Source organism: Lagenorhynchus albirostris, chromosome 1 (assembly GCF_949774975.1).
Source record: "Lagenorhynchus albirostris chromosome 1, mLagAlb1.1, whole genome shotgun sequence".
Lineage (NCBI taxonomy): Eukaryota > Metazoa > Chordata > Mammalia > Artiodactyla > Delphinidae > Lagenorhynchus > Lagenorhynchus albirostris.
The window spans coordinates 83,732,694-83,756,414 of NC_083095.1; the positions used below are offsets into that span (position 1 = coordinate 83,732,694).

Genomic DNA, 23,721 nt, shown 5'->3' on the forward strand with positions numbered 1-23,721 from the left:
AGGTGTTAAAAAAAAGAAAGAAAGAAAGTGATTGTAGCACAGTCTGGACAAAAAAGTAGGCCTTGGGAATTATTCCAAAGTTCTTTCTAGTTTAAGTCATTTCTAGTGTAGTCTAATGTCTAGCTGAAAAATAATATGGAGTTATATTGAAAATTCAGCTACAGAATCCTCTGGTTTCTTGGATTCATGATTTGTGATTTTTTTGAAAAATTTTTTGCTGTATTTTATTTTATTTTTACAATGCAGTGTTATTAAGTATAATCACTATGCTGTACATTAGAGCCCCAGAACTTATTTATCTTATAACTGGAAGTTTGTACTCTTTGACCAACATATCTCCCCTTTTCTCCCACCCCCTCGCCCCCGGCCCCTGGTAACCACCATTCTAGTCTCTGTTTCTTTTTTGTTTAAGTTATTATATTTTATTCTATTTATATTAGTTTAATACTTTTTAAATTTAACAAATGAATTAATGTATGTCAATGCTGTCTTACAGGTAGAAAAACCAAAATATCAAACCACCAAATTATATCTCAAGAGTACATGTTTTCTTGGAACTTGAGCCAAAATTGAAAGTTAGGGGTCCCTAACACTCTAGTTACTACCTCTGGCTCCTAGGCCGTGCAGACAACAAATACCACAAAGCTGTTCTACTTTGAAAAACTAATAATTATGTGTAAATACTTTACTTTGTTTATAAGTTCAAGTAAGGAAGTGTTCAGTATTCAGTTCTGTCCGAATTCAGTTATCTATTACCGTCTAACAAATTTTCCTAAAATGTAGCAGCTTAAAACAACAGCACTTTTAGTCTTTGTTTCTGTGTGTTCAGCTTTTTTATATTCCACCTGTAAGTGATATCGTGCAGTATTTGTCTTTGTCTGACTTGTTTCACTTAACATAATGCCTCAAGGTCCATCTGTGTCTTGCAAACAGGAGGATGTCCTTTTTCATGGCTCAACAATATTCTGGTGTGTGTGTGTATCACATCTTCTTTATTCACTTATTCGTTGACACTTAGGTTGTTTCCCTAGCTTGGCTATCGTGAATAATGCTGCAGTAACATGGGAGTACAGATATCTCTTCAAGATCCTTTGTTTTCATTTCCTTTAAATATACACTCAGAAGTGGGATTGCTGGATCATATGGTATTTCTATTTTTATGTTTTTGAGGAACCTACATACTGTTTTCCATAGTGGCTGCACCAATTTACATTCTCACCAAGAGTGTACCTGGGATCCCTTTTCTCCACATCCTCGCCAACACTTGTTATCTGCTGTCTTTTTGATGATAGCCATTTTAACAGGTGTGAGGTGATGACACATTGTGGTTTTGATTTGCATTTCCCTGATGATTAGTGATGTCGAGTATCTTTTCATATGCCTATTGGCCATTTGTATGTCTTTTTTGGAAAAATGTCTGTTGTGTTCCTCTGCCCATTTTTTAATTGGATTGTTTGCGAGTTTTGGGGGGGTTTATTGTTTTGTTCTTTTTGTTTCTTTTTGGCTGCGCTGCGCTTTTGTTGCTGCACGCGGGCTTTCTCTAGTCGCGGTGAGTGGGGGCTACTCTTTGCGGTGCTCGGGCTTCTCACTGTGGTGGCTTCTTTTGTTGCGGGGTGTGGGCTCTAGGCACGCGGGCTTCAGTAGTTGTGGCTCATGGGCTCTAGAGCGCAGGCTCAGTAGTTGTGGCATGCGGGCTTAGTAGTTGTGGCTTGCGGGCTCTAGAGTGCAGGCTCAGTAGTTGTGGCGCACGGGCTTAGTTGCTCTGTGGCATGTGGAATGTGGGATCTTCCCAGACCAGGGATCGAACTCATGTCCCTTGCACTGGCAGGCGAACTCTTAACCACTGCACCACCAGGGAAGTCCCAGATTGTTTGGTTTCTTTTTTTTGCTACTGAGTTGTATGAATTCTTTATGTATTTAAATATTGACTCCTTATCAGTTATATGATTTGCAAATATCTTCTCCCATTCTGTAGGTTACCTTTTCATTTGTTGATGGTTTCCTTTGCTGTGCAGAAACTTTTTAATTTGATGTAGTCCCACTTGTTTATTTCTGCTTTTGTTGTCCCCCCACCCCCCTGCCTTTTTTGGCTTTATTACAAATTATACTTTTTATTTTGAGATAATTATAGATTCACATGCAATTGTAAGAAATAATACCAGGAGAGCCCAAGTACCCTTTACTCAGTTTGCCCCAATGGTAACATTTTTGCAAAACTGTAGTGTAATATCATAACCAGGACATTGACATTGATACAGTCAAGATACAGAATAGTTTCATCACCACAAGATCCCTAATGTTGCCACCTCCTTACACCCCCATGCCCTCCGTGATACCTGACAACCACTAATCTGTTCTCCATTTCCGTAATTGTCTCATTTCAAGGATGTTATATAAGTAGAGTCACAGTATGTGACCTTTGGGATTTACTCCCCTTTCCCCACCACTTCAGCATGATTCTGTGGAGACTCATCAGACTGTCACATGTATCAATAGTTGTTACTTTTTATTGCTGAGTAGTATTCCATCTTATAGGTGCACCGCTGTTTAGCCATCCACCAGGTGAAAGACAGCTGAATTATTTCCAGTTTGGGGCTATTAAAAATAAAGCTGCTGGGCTTCCCTGGTGGCGCAGTGATTGAGAATCTGCCTGCCCATGCAGGGGACACAGGTTCGAGCCCTGGTCTGGGAAGATCCCACATGCTGCAGAGCAACTAGGCCCGTGAGCCACAACTACTGAGCCTGCGAGTCTGGAGCCTGTGCTCCGTAACAAGAGAGTCCGCGACAGTGAGAGGCCCGCGCACCGCGATGAAGAGTGGCCCCCGCTTGCCGCAACTAGAGAAAGCCCTCACACAGAAACGAAGACCCAACACAGCCAAAAATAAATAAATAAATAAAAAATAAAGCTGTGTAAACGTTTATGTACAGCTTTTGGTGTGAACACAAGTTCATTTCTCTGAAATAAATGCTCAGGAGTGCAGTTGTGGGTGTATGGTACCGTGTGTTCAGTTTTTTAAGAAACTGCCCGAATTTTCCAGGTTAGCTGACCACTTTACATTACCGTCAGCAATATGTGAGTGATCCAGTTTCTCCACATCCGTGTCAGCATTTGATGTTGTCAGTTTTCTATTTTATCCATTCTAATAGAAGTTGTGATGGTTAATTTTATGTGTCTGTTGGCTAGGCCATGGTACCTGGATATTTGGCCAAACATTATTCTATATGTTTCTGTGAAGGTATTTTTTAGATGAAATTAACATATAAATCAGTATACTTTGAGTTAAGCAGCTTACTCTCCATAAGGTGGCAGTGCCTTACCCAGTCAGGTGAGGGCATTAAAAGAAGAAGACTGGCCTCCCTGGAAGAAGGAATTGCCAGGAGATGCCCTTGGGACTTGAACTGCAACATCAACTCTGCCCTGGGTCACCAGCCTGCTGGCGTACTCTGCAGAATTTGGACTTACCAGCGTCTATAATCATGTGAACCAATTCCTTAAAATCAATCTCAATCAATTTTTCCCTCTCCCTCCTTCCTTTCCTCCCTCCCTCCCTCCCTCTCTCTCTCTCTCTCTCTCTCTCTCTCTCTCTCTCCATACACAGTCGGCTCTCCGTATCTGTGGGTACTACATCCGTGTATTCAGGCAACCATAGATGGAAAATATTCAGAAAAACAATCCAGGAAGTTCCAAAAAGCAGAACTTGAATTTGCTGCATGCCGACAACTATTTACATAGCATTTACATAGTACTTACAACTATTTACATAGTATTTTCGTTCTATTAGGTATTGTAAGTAATCTAGAGATGATTTAAAGTATACTGTGGGAGGATGCACGTAGGTTATGTGCAGATGCTATACCATATATATATGTGGACATATATATATATATGTGGACACATACCCCTTCTATTTGGTTCTGTCTCTCGGGAGAACCCTGACTGATACAGATGTGTACTGCGAGGTGAGGCAGAGCGGCTGTTGTAAATAAGGAGGTCAGGAGAGGCCCCACCAGGTGACATGTGAGCAGAGGCTGAGAGAAGCAAGACGATAGACTGTGTAGCTTTGGGGGAGAGGGGGACAAGAGCCAGTCCGGAGACTAGCTCTTATTTACATCCAGTCTTGTATGTTTTATCAGATTTATACAGCAAGTGCTAGTAAATTAAACAGATTAGCAAAAGAAAATCCCTCCACTGCTTGGCTCCTGGCTCCTTTCTGGTGTAGAAATGGTTTCTCTTTGACCTGATGGAAACTGCCTTCTTTAACCAGCTTTCCTTAAAAGAGCTTTTCACAGAATAGTTTGCCTCTTAGACTCTAAACTAGTGTTTCTAGTGAACGCCACAGCTTCTAGTACAATAAAAAATACAGCTTCCCCCAACAATAGCTGTGGTTTCTCCCCAAGAGAAAGGTGAACACCAGGCAAACTATATATTCTTGTGTACAATGAATTCTGTTACTTTTTACCACCCTAAGTCCTTTTAGAAACAATAATTTTTAATGTGCTTCATTGTAATTGAGGAAAAAGAAATTTCAGAGTGGTGGTCCTCATCTGCAGAAGGAGCTTGGCACGCTTGACCTCTTTGGGGTTGGAATAGTTGGTCAGTGTGGGGTCCCAGAAACCCTTGCTCTGTTGATTTACCAACCAAGCTATGGTTTATGATTTAGGGGTTGGGGAAAGTGGCTTCCTACATTCACATAGGATGTCTGAGAGGGGGGCCTTTTTCCTTCTGATACTGTGAATGCTTCCCTAAGTGGAAATGAAATGCTTTCTAAGTATTAATTAGCCTCCTACTAGTCCATTACTAGCAGGGAAAGAGTGAGGCCTTTAAGCATTTGCCTCTGTACCCCAGTAGGATGTTTTCAGGATGCTGTATGGATAGATGAAAGCTCTCACGTTAGCAATGATTATTCTCTGCTCAACTGTCATTATGTAGGCAGGTTTTCTAGCTGGGAAGGTAATCTTTACTTTTATGCAGTCTTAAATATTTTACCAGATTTATTTATACAGAAAAACATTTTATCGGATTTATTATACAGAAAATGCTAATAAATTGAATAGGATTGCAAAAGAAAAGTGAAGTTTTTTATTTATCTAGATAGTGATTTTTCTTGATGGTAACACAATGAGGTGAGTGCTATAAAAGCTTTTTGCTCCTGTGGTTGCATCCTACACCTAATTTAGAACGTGTCACATCAAAATGAATATCACCATTGTGAGTGGGTCTCGGATGGCCTGCATGTTTTTCTGTAGTCTCACCTTGAGGCCCTGCTTTGCGTCACTTGACCATTTGTGGTTGATTTCCATCCATGTGTTTAGGTGATGATATTTGAACTGGCTTACCATGTGCAGTCATTCCTCTGCGAGCACAACAAGCCCCCTCCCAAGTCTTTTCATGAAGAAATGCTGGAAAGGCGGGCTCAGGAGGAGCAACGGAGGCAGTTAGAGGCCAAGCGGAAAGAGGAAGAGGAGGTGAGACCCTTGTCGCCGCGGTGTCCGGCCCGGAGGACTGCGAGCTCCTATAGGTTTTCCTCCGTCTCTACCTACTCACTTACTGGTATTTCTTTAAGTTTTGCTCAGCATTTGATCCAAGAACCATGGATTCATGTGAAAGAAGGCCCTAAGAGTAACCAAGAAATAAATACTATGAGTGATTCCCTCCCAACAGATATCAATGCTACCCCTAGAACGCTTAGTCCAGGTTTTTAAATAAGAGAAAAAGGAAGTTGGCTTAACCAAACTTCTGGTGCTCTTTCTGCGCTTGTAAAGCTGTGCAGGAGTTCAGAGGCTATTATCTTCTTCCCTCTGTGGGACAAGTATCTCATGCCCAAATGAGTAGCCAAAGCCAGAGACTGAACGTCTTTTTTGTTCATTAACCATTTTTACTTTTTCTTAATTTGCATATGGATGTATACTGCTGTGTTATTTTAAAAATCCTTTAATCAGAGTTAATACATGTATCTAAATTTCCTTCCTGATTTTTAAGTTTTTTTTTCCTGCTATTTAGTCTTTTAATAAACTTATCTAGAACTTATTTTGGTGTGGGTTGTAAAAATGAGGGTCTGAGTTTTTCTTTTTTCCCAGTCATTTTCCTAACACCTTTATTAAGTAATCATTCATTTTTAAGTGATTTGTAATAATTCCTTTAAAGTGTATTTTACCTACTCATTTATACTAAGTTCTACTTGTGAATTGTCTCTTTTGTTCAATTCATGTTTTTATCTTGAGTCTCTACAGCACTCTTTGAGTTATTGTATCTTTATAACGTTTGACTGTCTAAGGCAGGACCCCTGTCCCTTCATCCTTCATTCTTTTTTTTTTTTTCTGTTGGCTATTCTCACAGATAAGTTATAGGATTGCTTTCTCAAAATCAAAACAAAACAAAGCCTGTGGGATTTTGAGTAAAATTGCACTAAACTTATGTATTCATTTAGGAAGAATTAACATTATGACAGTATTCAGACTTCCTATCCAGGAATGTTTTTCCATTTATTTTTATCTCTCAGTGAGGCTTTTTAGTTTTCTTCCCTTAGGTGTTGCAATTACTTGTAGGGTTTTGTTTTTCCTGCTTTTCTTAGGTTCTTATTCCTGGTTCTTTTTTCCTGCTTCATTTTGTTCATCCTTTACTTATGTTAACACTGTCTTTGTGGGTTCCGTTCATTTTTTTCCTCAATATTTATTTATTTGGCTGTGCCAGGTCTTAGTTGCAGCATGAGGGATTTTTGTTTGTTTGTTTGTTTTTGGGGTTTTTTTTGGTTTCAGCATGTGGGATCTAGTTCCCTGACTAGGGATCGAACCTGGGCCCCCTGCACTGGGAGCACGGAGTCTTAACACTGGACCACCAGGGAAATCCCGGTTCCATTCATCTTGTTACTGCTTATCTCCTATTTAATTGCGTAGCCTAGTTACCATTTAGGGTTTAAAGTTCCTTATTGTTGTCATTGTTCTTAGGCAGACACGTTTTTACTAGAAGATAAAGATATTTAACAGACTTGTTTTGGTGTCCTACTATAACTACCTGTAAGTTTTGGGTATGCTTTATATTATTGCTGTAATAGTTTTTGGTGAGTTTCTCAATAGTTTTGATATTTAAAACCTGGAATTTTAGGCAGCTCATAAAAAACATTATTTTTCTCTACCTAAAATTCAGAATCATTTGAGTAATAGCTACATGAGTCAAATGGGTAGAGATCAAAATGCCACTTTTAATACTGAGAAAACTGATTGGGGAATGCACCTGAAGGTCTGTGGCTTGTGGGTGTGCACCCAGCTCAGCCCACCTCCACCCAGCGGCCTGGCCGACAGTAGGCGCAAGTGCATGTTCTCTGCAGACAGGCAGGTATCAAAGAGGAGGGTCTCAGTCAAGTGTGGGGAGAAGTGAGCGGCCCATGGTGTTGCTGCAGTTAAAGTCCCTCCACATTGGGAATCCCCTGGCGGTCCAGTAGTTAGGACTCCGTGCTTCCAAAAAAAGTCCGTCCACATAGAAATGGGGAGTACGTGTCCCTCCCCACAGTCTTCACACCCATTTAAGTGGGAAACCTATTGCCTAAGAACTCTAATAAAACTGACGTAACTACAGTTTGTACTAAGGTTCTAGATATTCAGATCTCTTAGGAGATGAGAGCTTGAATTACTGAAATTCAAAAGATTTTTTGTGATTACAGAATTCGTATGTTGTATGGGTTTCAGAGATCAGCATTTGATGGCAGTATGATTTATTTCAGCAACGTAAAATCCTTCATGAGATTCAGAGAAGGAAAGAAGAGATAAAAGAAGAGAAAAAAAGGAAAGAAATGGCTAAGCAGGTACTCTAGCAATTCTGCCATACTCGAATAGTTTACATTTTGCTAAACATAAAACCTTTTTATTTCCATTGATGATATTTGAATTATTGTATCTTTATAATGTTTGAATATCTGAGAAGTCAGGACCCCTGTCCGTCATTCTTCATTATTCTTTTTCCTTCATTATTCTTTTTCCCCTCCTTTGTTAGTATCAGTAGTAAAGCTTAAAATGAAGCACTAAAAAGTCCCCCAAATATCATTCATTATATATTTTAGATTCTCCAAATAAGTAGCAAAACTTAGAGTTGTATGTTATCTGTAGATGTCTTTGGCTTACATAACTACAGTAGTTTATCAAAAGAGTTGAAGGACAGAGGAGATTGAAGTTTTGATAATCAACCCAGACTGGAATTATTAATACTTGGAAAACAAAACTATTTGTTCATACAGAAGAGTGAATGGAAACCACATGGATCTCCCTGAGATTTCATTCAGTGATGGAAAAGAAGGATTCAACAGAGCTGGTTTAAAAAGCAGGGGTGGAAAAGGATAAAGTCCTTTTTCCTATATTTTTCCTGAGTCCAACTCAATCAAAAACCAGCTACACATGTTTGGAGAAATCCAGAGACAATTTTGCTCATTCTCTTTTAGAGAAATATGGCATTAAACTTAAGGGAAGCAATGAGGTGCAGTGGGTGGAGGCACTGATGTGCAGGTAAGCAGCACCTGGCTGAAAGCTTTGGCTTTTTTACTGCCTGGCTCTGCGACCTTGACAGATGACACTCTCCGAGGCTCATTTTCCTCACCCCTTAAGACGGCACAGATAATGCCTTCCTTTCTGTCTTATGTAATTATTCCCACAGATAAATGTACTGCCCTTTGTGAACGTACAAAGCTGTATACAAATTTAAGGTGATATTACTGTTCCCACCAACTCTCCTATCTTACATCTGATCTGCCTTCCTGTCACTCACTCTGCTCTCTCCTTGTTTGTTTGTTTTTTACAGTGTTCAAAATAGTTTAATATTGGAGTCAAGATAGATAACAGAACAATACTAATTCTGTCAGTAGACAGAAGACATAATGCAAACATAGACCCCCTCCACCCCATGTGTATATAACTGATTTTTTGACTAAGGTACAAAGATAATTCTGGAGAAAGGATAGCCTTTTCAGCAAACGGTACTAGAACATTTTTTTTCTTTTCCTTTATGGTTTATTATAGGATATTGAATCTGCTTTCTCTCTGAATGCCTCCTTCTGTTCATCTCTTGCTCTTCTCCCTAACTTTTCATGTATATTCCACGATTCTAAGCATTTTCATTTATAAAACTCACATTCTCTTGAAACGGTAACGTGGCCTTCAGTTCTTGAACCAGTATATATTTGGACATTAAACTTTTAAAAGTTGAGTTCAACTTTATTACACTTGAAAACATTCAGCTTAAATAAGATTTGCATTCTCTACATATTTATAATTATGTACCAGGATTGTCTTCCACTTATGACATATCTAAAGTAGGTTTTACTTTTCTTTTTTTAAGGAACGTTTAGAAATAGCTAGTTTGTCAAACCAAGATCATACCTCTAGGAAAGACCCAGGAGGACACAGAACAGCTGCCATTCTACATGGAGGCTCTCCTGACTTTATAGGAAATGGTAAACATCGGACCAACTCATCTGGAAGGTCTAGGTAAGTCCCTGAGGTTTCTGATCTGAAGGGATGAAAGATGTAGAAGAATTAAAACAACTTGTAGCGAAATTTGGTGGAATTGTCACATGATAGTTTTAATAACTTTTGCAGCGCCTGTATATCTTAATATATTAGTTAGCAATATGAAATGAAATTTTCATTTAACACTTTGCAAGTATCTTTCATGAAACCAGTTTTAGGGTTCATTCCCTTTCATAACAGTTACAACACTTCACAGTCTTGCCTCCAGTGCAGTTTGATCTGACTTTTAATGATCTAATTATTCAGTAAGTGATTTAAAAACTTTTCTCTGTCAGAATCACCATCCAGTCAGATTTCACACTGTGTGTGTTTGCAGTCTGTAACTCCCTAGGTCCCACCACAGATGTGGGGGATACTCCAAAACAGGCACGGGTGTGGGAGATCCTTTACATGAGGATGGGAGCCCCAGTTTGCTGTCAGGGCTCCCCTCCCTGTTGCTACTGAGGACACTGGGCTTCCCTGTTACTGCAGGTGGGCTCCTGGGTTGTTCCCTGTCACCAGAGATGATATGAAAGGTACTATCTCTTCCTCCATATCCTTTTCCACCAAAGAATTGAGACTTCCCTGTCTATTTGCTGTGACCCGCTGTGGACCAGAAAGGAATTTTAGTACAGAATCCATTTGTGAGTAGGTGGGTGATTAAGTAGTATAGGTATTATAATTCAGCTTCTTTATGTGTTTAAACTATCTCTTGTGAGAATCTAAGCAGCACTTAAAACCAACATTTTCTTCTACAAAAAGAAACATTTTAGGTACCAAATTAAAAGCTTATATAATCTTTCGGGTTACAGTTTATTTATACGAAGGAATCATTTCAGTTCTTTCCCTAATTATCTACTTAAAAAAAGAAAATCAGCTCAGAAATTATTTTGATATTAACATTTAACCACCTACTGTTAAGGTGAACTAAGTCTTTTCTTGAATGCAGTTTCTGGTAACAATTCCTTTTCAAGGTTATAACTCCTTGCACCAATTTAGATTGTTTTTGCAACTGGGCTTCCATTAGGCAACATAGTTTGAAGTTGTCAGAGTATTTCAGTAGGAAATAATTGACAGATTCCTACTGTGTTAGAAACAGTGGAAATAAATCAATGCCATGAATAAGGATGTATAAAAAACAATTTTTTTAGTTTAAACATTTCCATTTTTGCGGCTAACTGTAAACAGTGGGTCCAAGATTAGACTTGGCTTTTGAGATCAGAGATTATTAGCAAGTTTATTCAAGGAAGGATGGGAACTTCTCTCCCTCCTTGACATAGGTAGAACTTTTCACGTAGTGCTTGTAGAGGGCCATTTGTATGTCTTGGATAAAATGTGACATTCCATGAGCATCCAAGAAGAAATCGTTTTTTTTGTTTGTTTATTTGTTTGTTTTTTGTTTTTTCGGTACGTGGGCCTCTCACTGCCGTGGCCTCTCCCGCTGCGGAGCACAGGCTCCGGATGCGCAGGCTCAGTGGCCATGGCTCACGGGCCCAGCCGCTCCGCGGCATGCAGGATCCTCCTGGACCAGGGCACAAACTGGTGTCCCCTGCATCGGCAGGCAGACCCTCAACCACTGCGCCACCAGGGAAGCCCAAGAAATCATTTTTATATATTGTTTGCCAACGTTGTTGTACAAACCTGCATGAATTCTGGCACTATGTTGGCTACCGACTAGAAAAGAATGAATATTTCTTAAAATATAGTTTACATGCTTCTTCAGTTAAGAAGTAAAAAGTCTTTGAGCGCTTCCCTGGTGGCTCAGTGGTTGAGAGTCCGCCTGCCGATGCAGGGGGCACGGGTTTATGCCCCGGTCCGGGAAGATCCCACATGCCACGGAGCAGCTGGGCCCGTGAGCCGTGGCCGCTGAGCCTGCGCGTCCAGAGCCTGTGCTCCGCAACGGGAGAGGCCACAACAGTGAGAGGCCCACATACTGCAGAAAAACAAACAAACAAAAAAAGTCTTTGATATACTGAAGTACCTCATGGCATACTCATGATTCTTTTTCTTCCTTGCTATTCACTAGTCTTTGAGTTGGAAAGCCAAAGGAAATAAGCAGAGTGTTCCATTTTATTCTTTCAGTTAGTAGATACATTTGATAGAGTTAGTAGAGATGGCCTTGTCATCACTGTTGTCAGCAGGCATTATTCGAATGGGCTGTGACTAAAAACAATACAATCTAGAACCAGATACTTAATGAGCACTTACTAAAGGTCAGACACTGTTCTGAGTCCTGGGGATTCAATAAGCAAGATCAAGAAGGACGCTGGTTTCATGGAGCTTATATTCTAGTTGGAGGAGACTGTCCACGAGCAAGCAAGAAAATGTTAGATAGTGACTAGCGCTCTGCAGAGAATTTAAATAGGCTGTCTTGAAGAAAGACTGGATGGCTACTTTAGATTGGAGTCCAAGGATTGGATCCTGAGTGACAGAAGGATGGTGGCTTTCGACTGGGGGGGCACGGATACCAGATCTGGATGATGGAACGGAGCCAGCTGTTCGGGTAAAGAGCAGCCGGTGCAGAAGACCCGAAGCCAGCCTGGTCTTGTGCTGCCCAGAGCTCATCAAACAGGGCAGCGTGGCTAGAATGAGCGGGCATGGAGACAGTGGTTCAAGGGGGCGGCAGGGGTGTGTCACGGAGGGCTCTGTTGGTCGGGGCAGGAGTTTAGGTGCAATGAGCAGCCATTCAGGGTTTTAAAGAGGAATAAGATACCATCTGATCCACGCTGAGTGAAGTTCTTCCTGGCTGCCAGTGGAGAATGGAGAACAGGAGAGCAACAGTAGAGGAGCAGTTTGCACATCATGCTTCGTACTACTCTCCCCCTCCCTTAGCCTCTGCACGGCAGCCACGCTCATCTTCCAGGCCCTCGCGCACACCAAGCTCCTTCCCATCTCAGGGCCTCTTCCAGTCACTGCCTGCTACGCTCTCCCTGGGGCACTTTGCATGGCTGACTCCTTATCTTTTGGTTCTCCGCTCACAAGTGACCTCAGACGCCTTCCCTGAGCACCCCCCACACCCCGCTCCCCCGCTTAGTCACTTGTTCTCCACTTCCCTGTTTTAAGTTTCTCCATAGCAGTTACTGCTAACTGAACTTCATATACATTTGTTTGCTTTTTTATTGTCTTTATCCTTTCATGACAATGTCAAGTTCATGCGAGCAAGGACCTCATCTGTGTTTCCCTCAGGTCCTGGAACAGTGCCTGGGAGAGACAGAGTAGGTGCTCAGTAAACGTCTGATGAAGGGAGGGAGGGGGTCAGGAAGGATGATAGAAAGGGACAGACTGTCTTTTTGGCACTTGTAGAGTCTGCAGCCTCTTCAACCAGGGTGACTCAGCTTTTCTTTTTATGTGGGCATATCAAAAATCAGTAAGGCTTTATTTAATGAAAGGTTTCCACTGCGTAAAACAAGAGAAAGAGAACAGAAAACCACTCACTGTTCTAGTGGAAAGAGCTTAAAGGCCTGACACTCAAGGGCCAGCCCCCTTGGCCCAGCTTTTCACGGATGTGTTTTTGTCTTTGTTGAACAGCTTTATTTTCTGTGTCCTTAAGGTTGTCTTTTTTATCCCTTGAAGGATTTACCTTTTATTTTTTTTCAAATTGAGGTAACATTCAAATAATATAAAACTAACCATTTTAAAGTGTCAGTTTAAACTAACCATTCAGTGTCAAGCTGTCTTTTGTAAATGCAGACATAGTTCTCTCCTGCCTTCTTCCCAGGGATGTTGTATCTCATAAATGGGCACTTTGAACTTTTTAGGAGAAGCAAAAAAAGAAAAAAAATTCTATAAAGTAGTTCATGGTAGAGGATTATTTTCACCGTTTCAGACTTGCCTTCTGTGCAGGTTACTAAAGTGTAGTCCAGAATCTAGGATACATCACCCATTTTCACCAGGAAACAGCATCAGGTTGTCTGGTAGTTTGTTTTCCTGATTTTGACACCAGCTGTGGTAACTGCTGGCTATTCCTCCTTACAGAGAAGAGATAATTAAGGGTATAAGTGTTACCCAGCTGGGTTCTTGGACTCTTTAATCAATAGAAATTGATACGAGGCCAGATGAGAAATTCAGGCAAGGCTTTATTGGGACTCGTGCTATATAGCACATGGGAGCAAAAACAAATAACAGGTGCCCTTGCTCTGTCTCTGAGATGGTGGGGGGGCAAGCTGGTGCCTTAAATGGGGTGAGGGTAGGGGCAGACCCCTGGGTTGGGCTGGAGGGGTGCCCTGGGTGGTCGGCCCCACCCCCTTGGTGGTACTGTGTGCAGGGTGCATGCTCAGTACCCTGCTTTGCTCACAGCACCTCAGAAGTGGCAGTTGGGTTTTTGGTCTTTTTGTATCTTGTTGTTCATAATTTGCCCCAAGGGGGCATGCACACAGTTATTTTTAGTCCCTTATAGGTTCTTTGTATTCTGTTGCTCTAGGAGACGTGTTTGTCCAGGTGAAAGCACTGCAGCAAAGGGTCCCAGGTCCCAGCCTGTCTCCTAAGTATAAGACATGGGCTGGGGAACCGCTGAAGTATTAAGGTTGTGGGTAGGGGAAGAGGGAATCCTTGATACATCTCTCCACACTTGTGAGCCTCCACTGTTCACAGTCTCTCCAGTTGGCTTCATGGAGGCATATACTGGTTCACTTCAAATTAAGCAATGTCAGCAATTCTTACTAACTTTATGTCCACAGAGCTGCCTGGAGTTTCAAATTGGGGGACCAAGAGCTAGAGTTTTCTGTGGCATCTTGGTGAGTTAGGCAGGAAGGTGAGAGTACCCTAGCCCCCTGTGTCTCATCTGAGATCTCCCTTTTTCTGTCCCATCCCAACCATCTACACCATTGACCATGTTGGCAGAGCAGTCTTTTGGGTGGGAGTCTGATTCTCAAGTCCCTAGTAGACAAATTGCTTCCTCTTTTCTTGCTACTTGGCTTTTTAAAAAATCATATTTTCTTCTTGTTTGAGGTATCAAGGTCGTAGATGCCTAATTTAGTCTTCTAAAATTGAACTGTGTCTAATTATCTGTTCTTTATAAAACCCAGTTAATGTTATTTGGCAATTTTGTTTAAAACACCCTTTATCCTGTGTGTACTGCCACAGCTACTGGGAAAAACTGATAACATGGGTGATATTTCTAATGATATTGCAAACCCCCATGAACATTCCATAATCTAGAATTAATCATTGGCAATGACGGGACTTCCCTGGTAGTCCAGTGGTAAAGAATCCACCTTCCAATGCAGGGGATGCGGGTTCTATCCCTGGTTAGGGAACTAAGATCCCACATGCTGCGGGGCAACTAAGCCCACACACCACAGCTCCTGAGCCTGCACACCTCAACTAGAGAGCCCGCATGCCACAAACTACAGAGCCCACATGCCCTGGATCCTTTGCGCCACAACTAGAGAGAAGCCCATGTGCCGCAGCGAAAGACCCCGTGCGTAGCAACGAAAGACCCCGTGTGCCACAACTAAGACCCGACGCAGCCAAAAATAAATAATAAATAAATCTTTAAAAAAAAATCATTGGCAATGGCACCAGTGTTAATTGCTTCTAAATACCATTTGCTTGCATTGGGATGGCTATTTCTGCTGGAGTTTAGGAGCTGTTTTACTTATTAATGGATTAGGTTCCAGAAGGTTGTTCTGAACCCAATTCTGATGAGTCCAAAGTAGACAGTATGAGCCTCCAATATGTACACATTTTTGGGTGAAAACAGGAAACGTCAGTGACATTGGACTTCTTTGTTCCTTCTCTTCAGACTCTCTGTGATTTACTTTTTATCCTTCAGAATTGTTCCTGCTGTCAGTATATCCCATGTGGCATGTACCACATTTGTCCTTTTCTTGACACTTTCACTTTTAAAATGATCTCTGGGTTTGTTTTCAATCCTAATGATACATCTTTTCTTACTAGAACTCTTAACATTCTCGTTGGGTTTGTACTTAACAGTCATGATGGGGTGATTAATAGTCTAAAATGCCTTAAAATCAAGCATTTACACACTGTACACTAAAGAACATAGAGGAGTTAGACTAAAATGACTATTAGCACCATCTGTTGGAGGGGGCAAAGCTCATGTAGAGGTGCTTCTGGATCATTTATTATATGTTAATAAGTCTAGCGCATCATTTAAAACCCTCACTCTTATCCTTTTCTCTATAAATTTCAGTATGCCCAGGGTTGCACAAATAACTTGAGAAGTCAAAATTTAAACAGAGCTACAGTGTATTTAGTCATACCCTGGTATTTGGAATTTGTGGACACACATGTGGTATGAGAGACTCAAGTCATAACAGGTCTTGTCAGCAGTGTGGGCAGGTGTTGGCGGGGGAAGGTGTATAGGATTGAAGGTGATGAGACCAGTTAATAATGGGGTATTTCTTGTATCCAGGAGAAATTTGGTGATGTCCTGAACAGGGCAGGGGAATTGGAGAAGAGAGGCTGATACTTGGGGATCAGTTAAATGCAGGAGATGGAGGAGCTCAGGGAGACATGCGCATTTTTGACTAGTGAGACAGAATGGATGACTATGCCACCAACCACAAAGAAAAAAGGAACCAAGGGGAAAAATCAGATTGAAGGTGGGTAGGAGGGAGGTGGCAGCTTTATTGACTTCTCAGTGCCATGAAGAGTAAATAGAAGGGGCAGACATGGAGACAGCAAGTGTAGAAGTTTGAAAATGAAAAACAAGACGGGGCATGGGATTGAGGGAGAATAGAATGGACATGGGAAAGATACATAGGCTGAGGGAAGGAGCCGATATAGAGGAACAGATTGAACATACAGGAGAGAGGAACTAACTGATGGTGCAGGGTCCCAGAGGAGACTGTAGGGATGGAACTGAGGACAGGGCAGCTGTCCTTCCTTACAGTCCGGGAAGAAGAAAAAATGGGGCAGATGCCAAGTAACTTTCTAGGTGGACCCACAGAAAGTGTGGGCTTCACTGCTCATTTCTTCATGTTCTCAGTGAAAGTGGAGGTCAATATCACGCTCAGAGTGAGAGGGCTGCTTCCTAGAGATCAAAGCATTTCTTCCAAGTGTCCGATCCTGACCATCAAGAGCTCTCTCCCTTGCCTCATCCCTGCAAAGCTCTCCCGATTTACTCGTTATATTTGCATTATAATCTAGCTTCCCAGCTATTGCTTCCCACTCAGAAAAAAAAGTAGAAAAAGGGAAAGAGAAGAAGAGGGGTTGGGCTTTGAGTGTTTTGAAGAAGTCGTGAAGGGGAAGAGCAGAGACCAGAAAGAGAATGAATGAGCATTCAATAGTGGGAAGCCCAGTTGGTGATCAGGAATTTGTAGTGCTCCAAGCCCGCCATTTTGCAGGTTTCTCCAGATGTGTGTGTGCACGAGATGTGGGGTCAACATGGAATAGAGCTAAATCACTGCTGTAGAACTTCTGTGATGATGGAAATGTTCTCGATCAATGCTGCCCAATATGGTAGCCACTAGCCACTTGAGGCTGAGTACAAACATACCTCAGAGATGTTGTGGGAACAGACCACCACAATAAAGCAAGTCACATGAACTTTTGGTTTCCCAATGCATATAAAAGTCATGTTTACACTATGCTGTGGTCTATTAAGTGTGCAATTGCATTATATTTTTAAAAAAACAATGTACATACCTTAATTTAAAAATACTTTTTTGTTGCAAAATGCTAATTAACAGCATCTGAGCCTTCAGTGAGTCGTAGTAGTAACTGATCACAGATCACCAAAGCAAATATAATAAAAATGAAAAAGTTTGAAATATTGCAAGTAAAGCCAAGTACAATAAAATGAGGTATCTCTGTACTTAAGTGTGCCTATTGCAGTTGAAGAGCTGAATTTTTCATTTAATTGAGTTTGAATTGAATTTAAGTAGCCACATGTGGCTAGTGGCTACCATACTGGGCAGCACAGGTGTAGAGCACAGGGGTTTGTAGAGTTCATGTGGGGAAGACTCAATGGCGAGTGGGGGCTTGGACAGCTTTCCCATTAGCACCTTCAGCTCAGTTCCCAGCAGAGACAGATGTTGGACAGTGAGTGGGCTAGTAAGCAGGAAGAAATGGAGGGGCAATAATTTCCTGTGTTAATCTTAAAGAAAAAAAATCGTTGTCCAAATTTATTTTTAAGGCGAGAACGTCAGTATTCTGTGTGTAGTAGTGAAGATTCTCCTGGCTCTTGTGAAATCCTGTATTTCTCTATGGGTAGTCCTGATCAGCTCATGGTGCACAAAGGGAAATGTATTGGTGAGTAAACTAGCTAAACTCATTTAAATTATTCTAATGACGAAAGTTAATCATGAAGGAATGGGGTAAAATAGATGCCGCGTCGTCTACACCAGCGCGGTCCAAGGAAGACTCTTTAAGCTGATAGTCAACCTAGCTCCTGTTCCTGATGACTAGAAGAAGTCACTCAGGTTTCCCCTTCTGTAAAATGGAAATAAAAACCCAGGCTCTTGGCAATATCGTTAGCAGAAAGGTAATTTAAAATTTGCCATCGTTAGAATTAGCCAAGCTTTTCAAAACCAAAATGGTTGAAATATTATGAATCAGTAGAATTTTGCATCTTGTGCATCTGTTGTTGATAAAATATGTGTAACAAGATGAGTTCTAATGCCTATGATCTTTAATGGTCAAGTCTCATTTTCTTAATTTGCTGTCCACCTGCTTAGCGTTTTCCCGCTTGGCATACTGTACCAGACCAGGAAAACCACTTTATTTTCTATGTGTTTTATTTAGCAGTTTAGCCATCTTATTTAGAAGGTGGCTATTTGGAGTGAATCTCATTCAGCAATTTGCTATTTGAATTGTTTATATTAAAATCAAGTTTTCAGTATCTACTTCCTTTGCCCTAAATGTACATGATCTTTTATCAGTCATACAGATACAGCCACTAATTGGTGTAGGGATCACTTGCATATGGTGAATTTGACAATTAAGTTCAATTTTCAATCCCATGAGTATTCTTACCCGAGCTAACAGGTAGCTAAATTACCTGGATCAAGTTTGCTTTCTTTCATTATCTTTTCCCTTCCTCTTTGAGGAGGTATAAATAAACAGGGGAGTTGTCCAGGAGAGGGCAGCAGGTGGAGGGAGAAGAAATCAAGCATCTGAAGAGTCTGTGATCTGGACACTCAACCTTGGCTGACTGAGGCTGCCTGGACCATGCAGGATTCTGCACATACGCAGAGCCTGCCCTGTTCAGACACAGCAACTGTTTGGGCAGGCTTAAGACCTTGATAGAGATGCTTGGCTTTGGTCCTGAGACTGTCCTTGACTCTGAGGCATTTCCAACTCATGAATTGGCAACATAAAACTCACAACTTTTAATAATGTGGGGAAATCAGGAAGGCAAATTAATCCAACTGCTTATTACCTTACCTTTGTCTCCTAGTCTCACTGGTACTCATTAGACAGATTCACCTTACTTAATACCCTCATGAGGAGACACTTTTGCAGCCTGAACTTTTTTTTTTATAAAACCACCAAGTAAATTATTTATTTTGTTTTCTCATGACGGGTCTAGTTTTTAAAATATGTCCTAATTTTCTAAGAAATGTTTTTGTAAAAGATCAATAAATTAACATTTGCTTTAAAGCTGTTGGAACTAGAGGGAATCAAGAACTTCCCTAGATATTATTCCTTATATATTACAGCATTATAGAGGCTTTTGTATAAATGATCATTGGTAGCACATAGTAGAGTGTCAGTCTGAGCTCTTTTGGTAACATTTTCCTTCAGCCTCACTGCAGTGTGTTCTTTTGTCCCTTTTATTATCCCCATCACACAAAAGTGACAAAAGGCGGGTGGCAATAATAGAACTATAATACAAAATAAAAACCCAACCAGCAATTATGAAATACCCACTTAGTCCCAGTTGGGGAGATAAACATTGCAAGACATTGTGCCATATAGTTCACGAATTTAATTAGGCTTTATGTAAATCACATCACATTCCGTCCCGTAAACGTTTACTATCATGTGTCTCCAGTGTGTGCTGCATAGATCCAACATTCCACAGGTTGCTTCCTTTGATTGACACATTTTCAAACATTAGGTTTTTTTTTTTCCCCTTAGCTGAGAATGTCAGGAATTATGACTAGCATAACAGATCATTTTAAATAAAATCTCTTAAATGGTCAGCATTTCTATGAAGTAAAACTGCTTCTCTAGGTGAGTTAGTTCAGCCACATTTCTCCAAAGTATTTTTGCCAAGACCACTTTGTCTTATGTATACAGGTTACTTCACTTTTCATTATGAAGATAATGTAGCATCATGGAGAACTATCAATATTATTTATATAGTAAGAGAAAAAGAATACGAGAAAAAGAAAAGAACATCAGTGGTTCTCAATTGGGGCGATTTTCTTCCCTAGGGGACATTAGGTGACATCTAGAGATATTTTTGATGATTAAGACTAGGGTAAGGGGTGCTACTGACATCTTGTGGATAGAGGCCAGGGATACTGCTGAATATCTTACAGTATACAAGTCAGCCCTCTTCAACAAAGGATTATCTGGTCCCAAATGTCAATAGTGCCCAGGGTGAGAAACCCTGTTATATATGCTACGATTTGGTAAATTAGGGAAAAAAAACGGGTAGAGGGAGCTAGAAGAGAAATAAAACGAAATGGTGATATTGTGGGTAATATTTTTCTCCACTTCCAATTTTTTGGTGATTTTCTATTATAGTCTTTAATAAAAATTTAGATTTTTGTAAGAAAAGTTTTGGTGTTACAAAAATTGAGCTCTCTCGGGTATAGGTTGAAACCATATGCCTATCACTAAATGAATGTGTCTCTCTCACACGCTTCAAATTTAAACTGTCACGACTGGTTCCTTCCCTTGAAGCCATTGGCCAGTTTGTATTTACTGAGCATATTCACATTTTGTGTTTAGAAAATCATTGATGTATTCAAATTTCCAAGTTACTAAAACCTGTTCTCACTGTGTACACTCATCTGCATTGATGGAGCGTTCCTAGTTCCAAACACCTTCTATTACATTAGTTAGTATTTAGCAGCTGTGTGAGGGTTACTGTACCACACCAGCAGCCGCGGTCATCAGAGGTGGACTGGTTATGAAAGTAACATCGTCAATAACAGCTAGTAGAAGAAAGCATTAGTCCAATACTAAGATCTCACTGTCGAATCTTGTCCCTTTGTAAAATTTAATATTTTAGAGTTCAGAGTATATTGTTAAATACCAAAAATTGGTTACAAAAGAGCATGTATTACATGAAATCACATTTTTCATAGTTAGTACATGGTATCCATTGTTGAATGAATGATTGTCTATTCCCCTTTTTTTTTTAAATGCCCACAGAAAATGTACCAGTGAAATTTAATTATATTTTCTTTCAATGTGCAGGCAGTGATGAGCAGCTTGGAAAATTAGTTTACAATGCTTTGGAAACAGCCACTGGCGGCTTTGTCTTGTTGTATGAGTGGGTTCTTCAATGGCAGAAAAAAATGGGTCCATTCCTTACCAGTCAAGAAAAAGAGAAGATTGATAAGTGCAAAAAGCAGGTAGGCATCCAAGATGGCTCACTGAGCAAAAGGACTAATCTCGAGCTTAAGGCGGTGACAAAACAAAATAGCTGTGCATTTCATTGGCCACCAAAGATGACCCAAAATGCTATGAGATCTGTTTAACCAGAGAGGGTGGTGGAAGACCATAAGTTTTCTCAGCCCCTGCTGCCTCTTTCAGAACTTCACAACACGGTCAAAACTTTTGCAGCTGCTTCTCAACCTCCTTTCTCAGCCCTTATTATTCCATTAATAGCTGTCTCTCCAACTGGGATTAAAGAGTACTTCATAACTGTGCTATTTGCAATCATTTGCATTTTCTCAGTTTTTTGAAATACTGCTTCACAACTGAATTTTTGGGGACTGGAGAATTTTATAGTTCTTTATAATACTGAGCTTAAGGAGAACATTTAATATTGCATGTTGCAGTGTTACATAATAAAGGTTATAAAACAGTAGGTAAAGCATTGTGTTTGGAAATGTATGTGTATTTATGACAAAAAAAAAAACCCTGGAAGTAAAGACACTGCAATCTTAACAGCTGTCTTTGGATAGTGACCATAAAGATAAATTGTGGGGTTTTTCTTTTGTATTAGTACTTACTAAAATTTTGACAGTGAATCTTTATAATCAGGAAAACTTATTTTTAAATTAATGTTTCTTTTTTCTGGTGGCCACGTCGCAAAAGAAGTTGCTTTTGAACCTTGTCCGTCTTTATGAACTTGTAGGTTGACCCTGTGGTTTAGGAGAGGACTCAGTTCAGGGCATATTCCTTCTCCTCTCCTTTGAAAGTGCATTTTCTATTAAATATTTCACTTCTAAAGGGAAACACTAGTTAATGCCTACCAACCCAGTTATCACCTTACTGGTTTTTTCCATACCAGATTCAAGGGGCAGAAGCGGAATTCAACTCACTGGTAAAATTGAGCCATCCAAACATAGTTCGCTACTTTGCAATGAATCTCAAAGAGCAAGACGATTCCATTGTGGTGGACATTTTAGCGGAGCACACTAATGGGGTCTCCCTCTCGGCCCACCTAAGCCACTCGGGCCCTATCCCCGGGCATCAGCTTCGCAGGTACGCGACTCAGCTCTTGTCAGGCCTTGATTATTTGCACAGCAATTCCGTGGTGCACAAGGTTCTGAGTGCATCGAATGTCTTAGTGGATGCAGAGGGCACCATCAAGATTACAGACTACAGCATTTCTAAGCGCCTAGCAGACATTTGCAAGGAGGACGTGTTTGAGCAAACGCGGGTTCGTTTTAGTGACAGTGCCCTACCTTATAAAACGGGGAAGAAAGGGGATGTTTGGCGTCTTGGCCTTCTGCTGCTCTCCCTCAGCCAAGGACAGGAGTGTGAAGAGTACCCTGTGACCATCCCTAGTGACTTACCAGCTGACTTTCAAGATTTTCTAAAGAAGTGAGTATCATTGAGATTTCTCTCTAATTGCACTTTACTCCTATACTTTTGGTTGTGCTTGAATGTGCTAAACATCTAAGTCATGTGTATAAGCTGAAAAGTGAACAGTATTAGAGTTAATTCTTTGTTCTCCCAGTCCTCTCCCACCCACATATGTTCTGTTTTCTCACTTATATTTATCATTCCCATAACTCCTACATTCTTCTAAATTCACTTGGGCTCTTAATAATAGGTTTTCAAACTACTTTTTGGGGACTGCCTGTTATACCCTAGGAAGTCAATAGGGATTGCTAGGAGGAGAAATGCCCCAGGTATTCCAAATGGAATACCTCTCTGTCCACCTTTGCTGCTGGTTCCTAAGGGATCAAAGACAAGACCTCCCATTTAGAAAACAGCTTAAGGGGCATTAATGTGAGCAGTAGGGAGCGGCTGTAAATGAAGTTGAAGCTTCGCTCACTCGCCCTCTGTTCACCTCCTGCTGTGTGGCCGAGTTCCTAACAGGCCACAGACAGGTACCAGGCGTTGGGGACTCCTGGCTTGTGGGATCTTAGTTCTCCAACCAGGGATTGAACCCGGGCCCTCAGCAGTAGAAGTGTGGAGTCCTAACCAATGGACTGCCAGGGAATTCCCTGATTTCGTTCTTCAAAATGTCACCTTTAGCTTTCTGCCCTTCCTCATTGGTCAAGAATAACTTAGTAGAGGTAAGCAATAGCATTATGTATTTTCACATACAACACTGCAAACTTTAAGTAGAACCTATCTTTTCACATTTAACAGTAAAAGGAAGGACTCAGTAGGTAAAACTTTCCTAGTTTTCCTCTTAGAGAAAAGCTCTGTGCTATCAGTTTTTTTTTTAATTTATTTATTTTATTATTTTATTTTATTTATTTATTTTTGGCTGCGTTGGGTCTTCGTTGCTGCGCACGGGCTTTTCTCTGGTTGCGGCGAGCGGGGGCTACTCTTCATTGCGGTGCGCAGACTTCTCACGGTGGTGGCTTCTCTTGTTGCAGAGCACGGGCTCTAGGTACACGGGCTTCAGTAGTTGTGGCACGTGGGCTCAGTAGTTGTGGCGCACGGGCTCTAGAGCGCAGGCTCAGTAGTTGTGGCACATGGGCTTAGTCGCTCCGCGGCATGTGGGATCGTCCCGGACCAGGGATCGAACCTGTGTCCCCTGCATTGGCAGGCGGATTCTTAACCGCTGCGCCACCAGGGAAGCCCACTCTGTCAGTTTTGAACTTGAGATCAGCACTATTTCTTATTCTGTTAATAATATGGTTGCCTTTAGATTGATTAGTATATTTCTTTCTTCAT

At 41.0% G+C, this 23,721-nt stretch overlaps 1 protein-coding gene across 2 annotated transcripts in view; it reads left to right on the forward strand.

Moving 5' to 3' along the window:
- The window catches only part of EIF2AK4 (eukaryotic translation initiation factor 2 alpha kinase 4), a 113,481-nt gene that overhangs the window by 18,943 nt on the left and 70,817 nt on the right, over positions 1–23,721 (forward strand). For both annotated transcript variants that reach the window (XM_060147043.1, XM_060147045.1), the window contains exons 4-9: positions 5,314–5,466; positions 7,719–7,799; positions 9,323–9,471; positions 17,594–17,709; positions 20,833–20,990; positions 21,875–22,410. In XM_060147043.1, the coding sequence (XP_060003026.1) occupies positions 5,314–5,466; positions 7,719–7,799; positions 9,323–9,471; positions 17,594–17,709; positions 20,833–20,990; positions 21,875–22,410 (1,193 nt within the window). The remainder of the gene's footprint in view (positions 1–5,313; positions 5,467–7,718; positions 7,800–9,322; positions 9,472–17,593; positions 17,710–20,832; positions 20,991–21,874; positions 22,411–23,721) is intronic.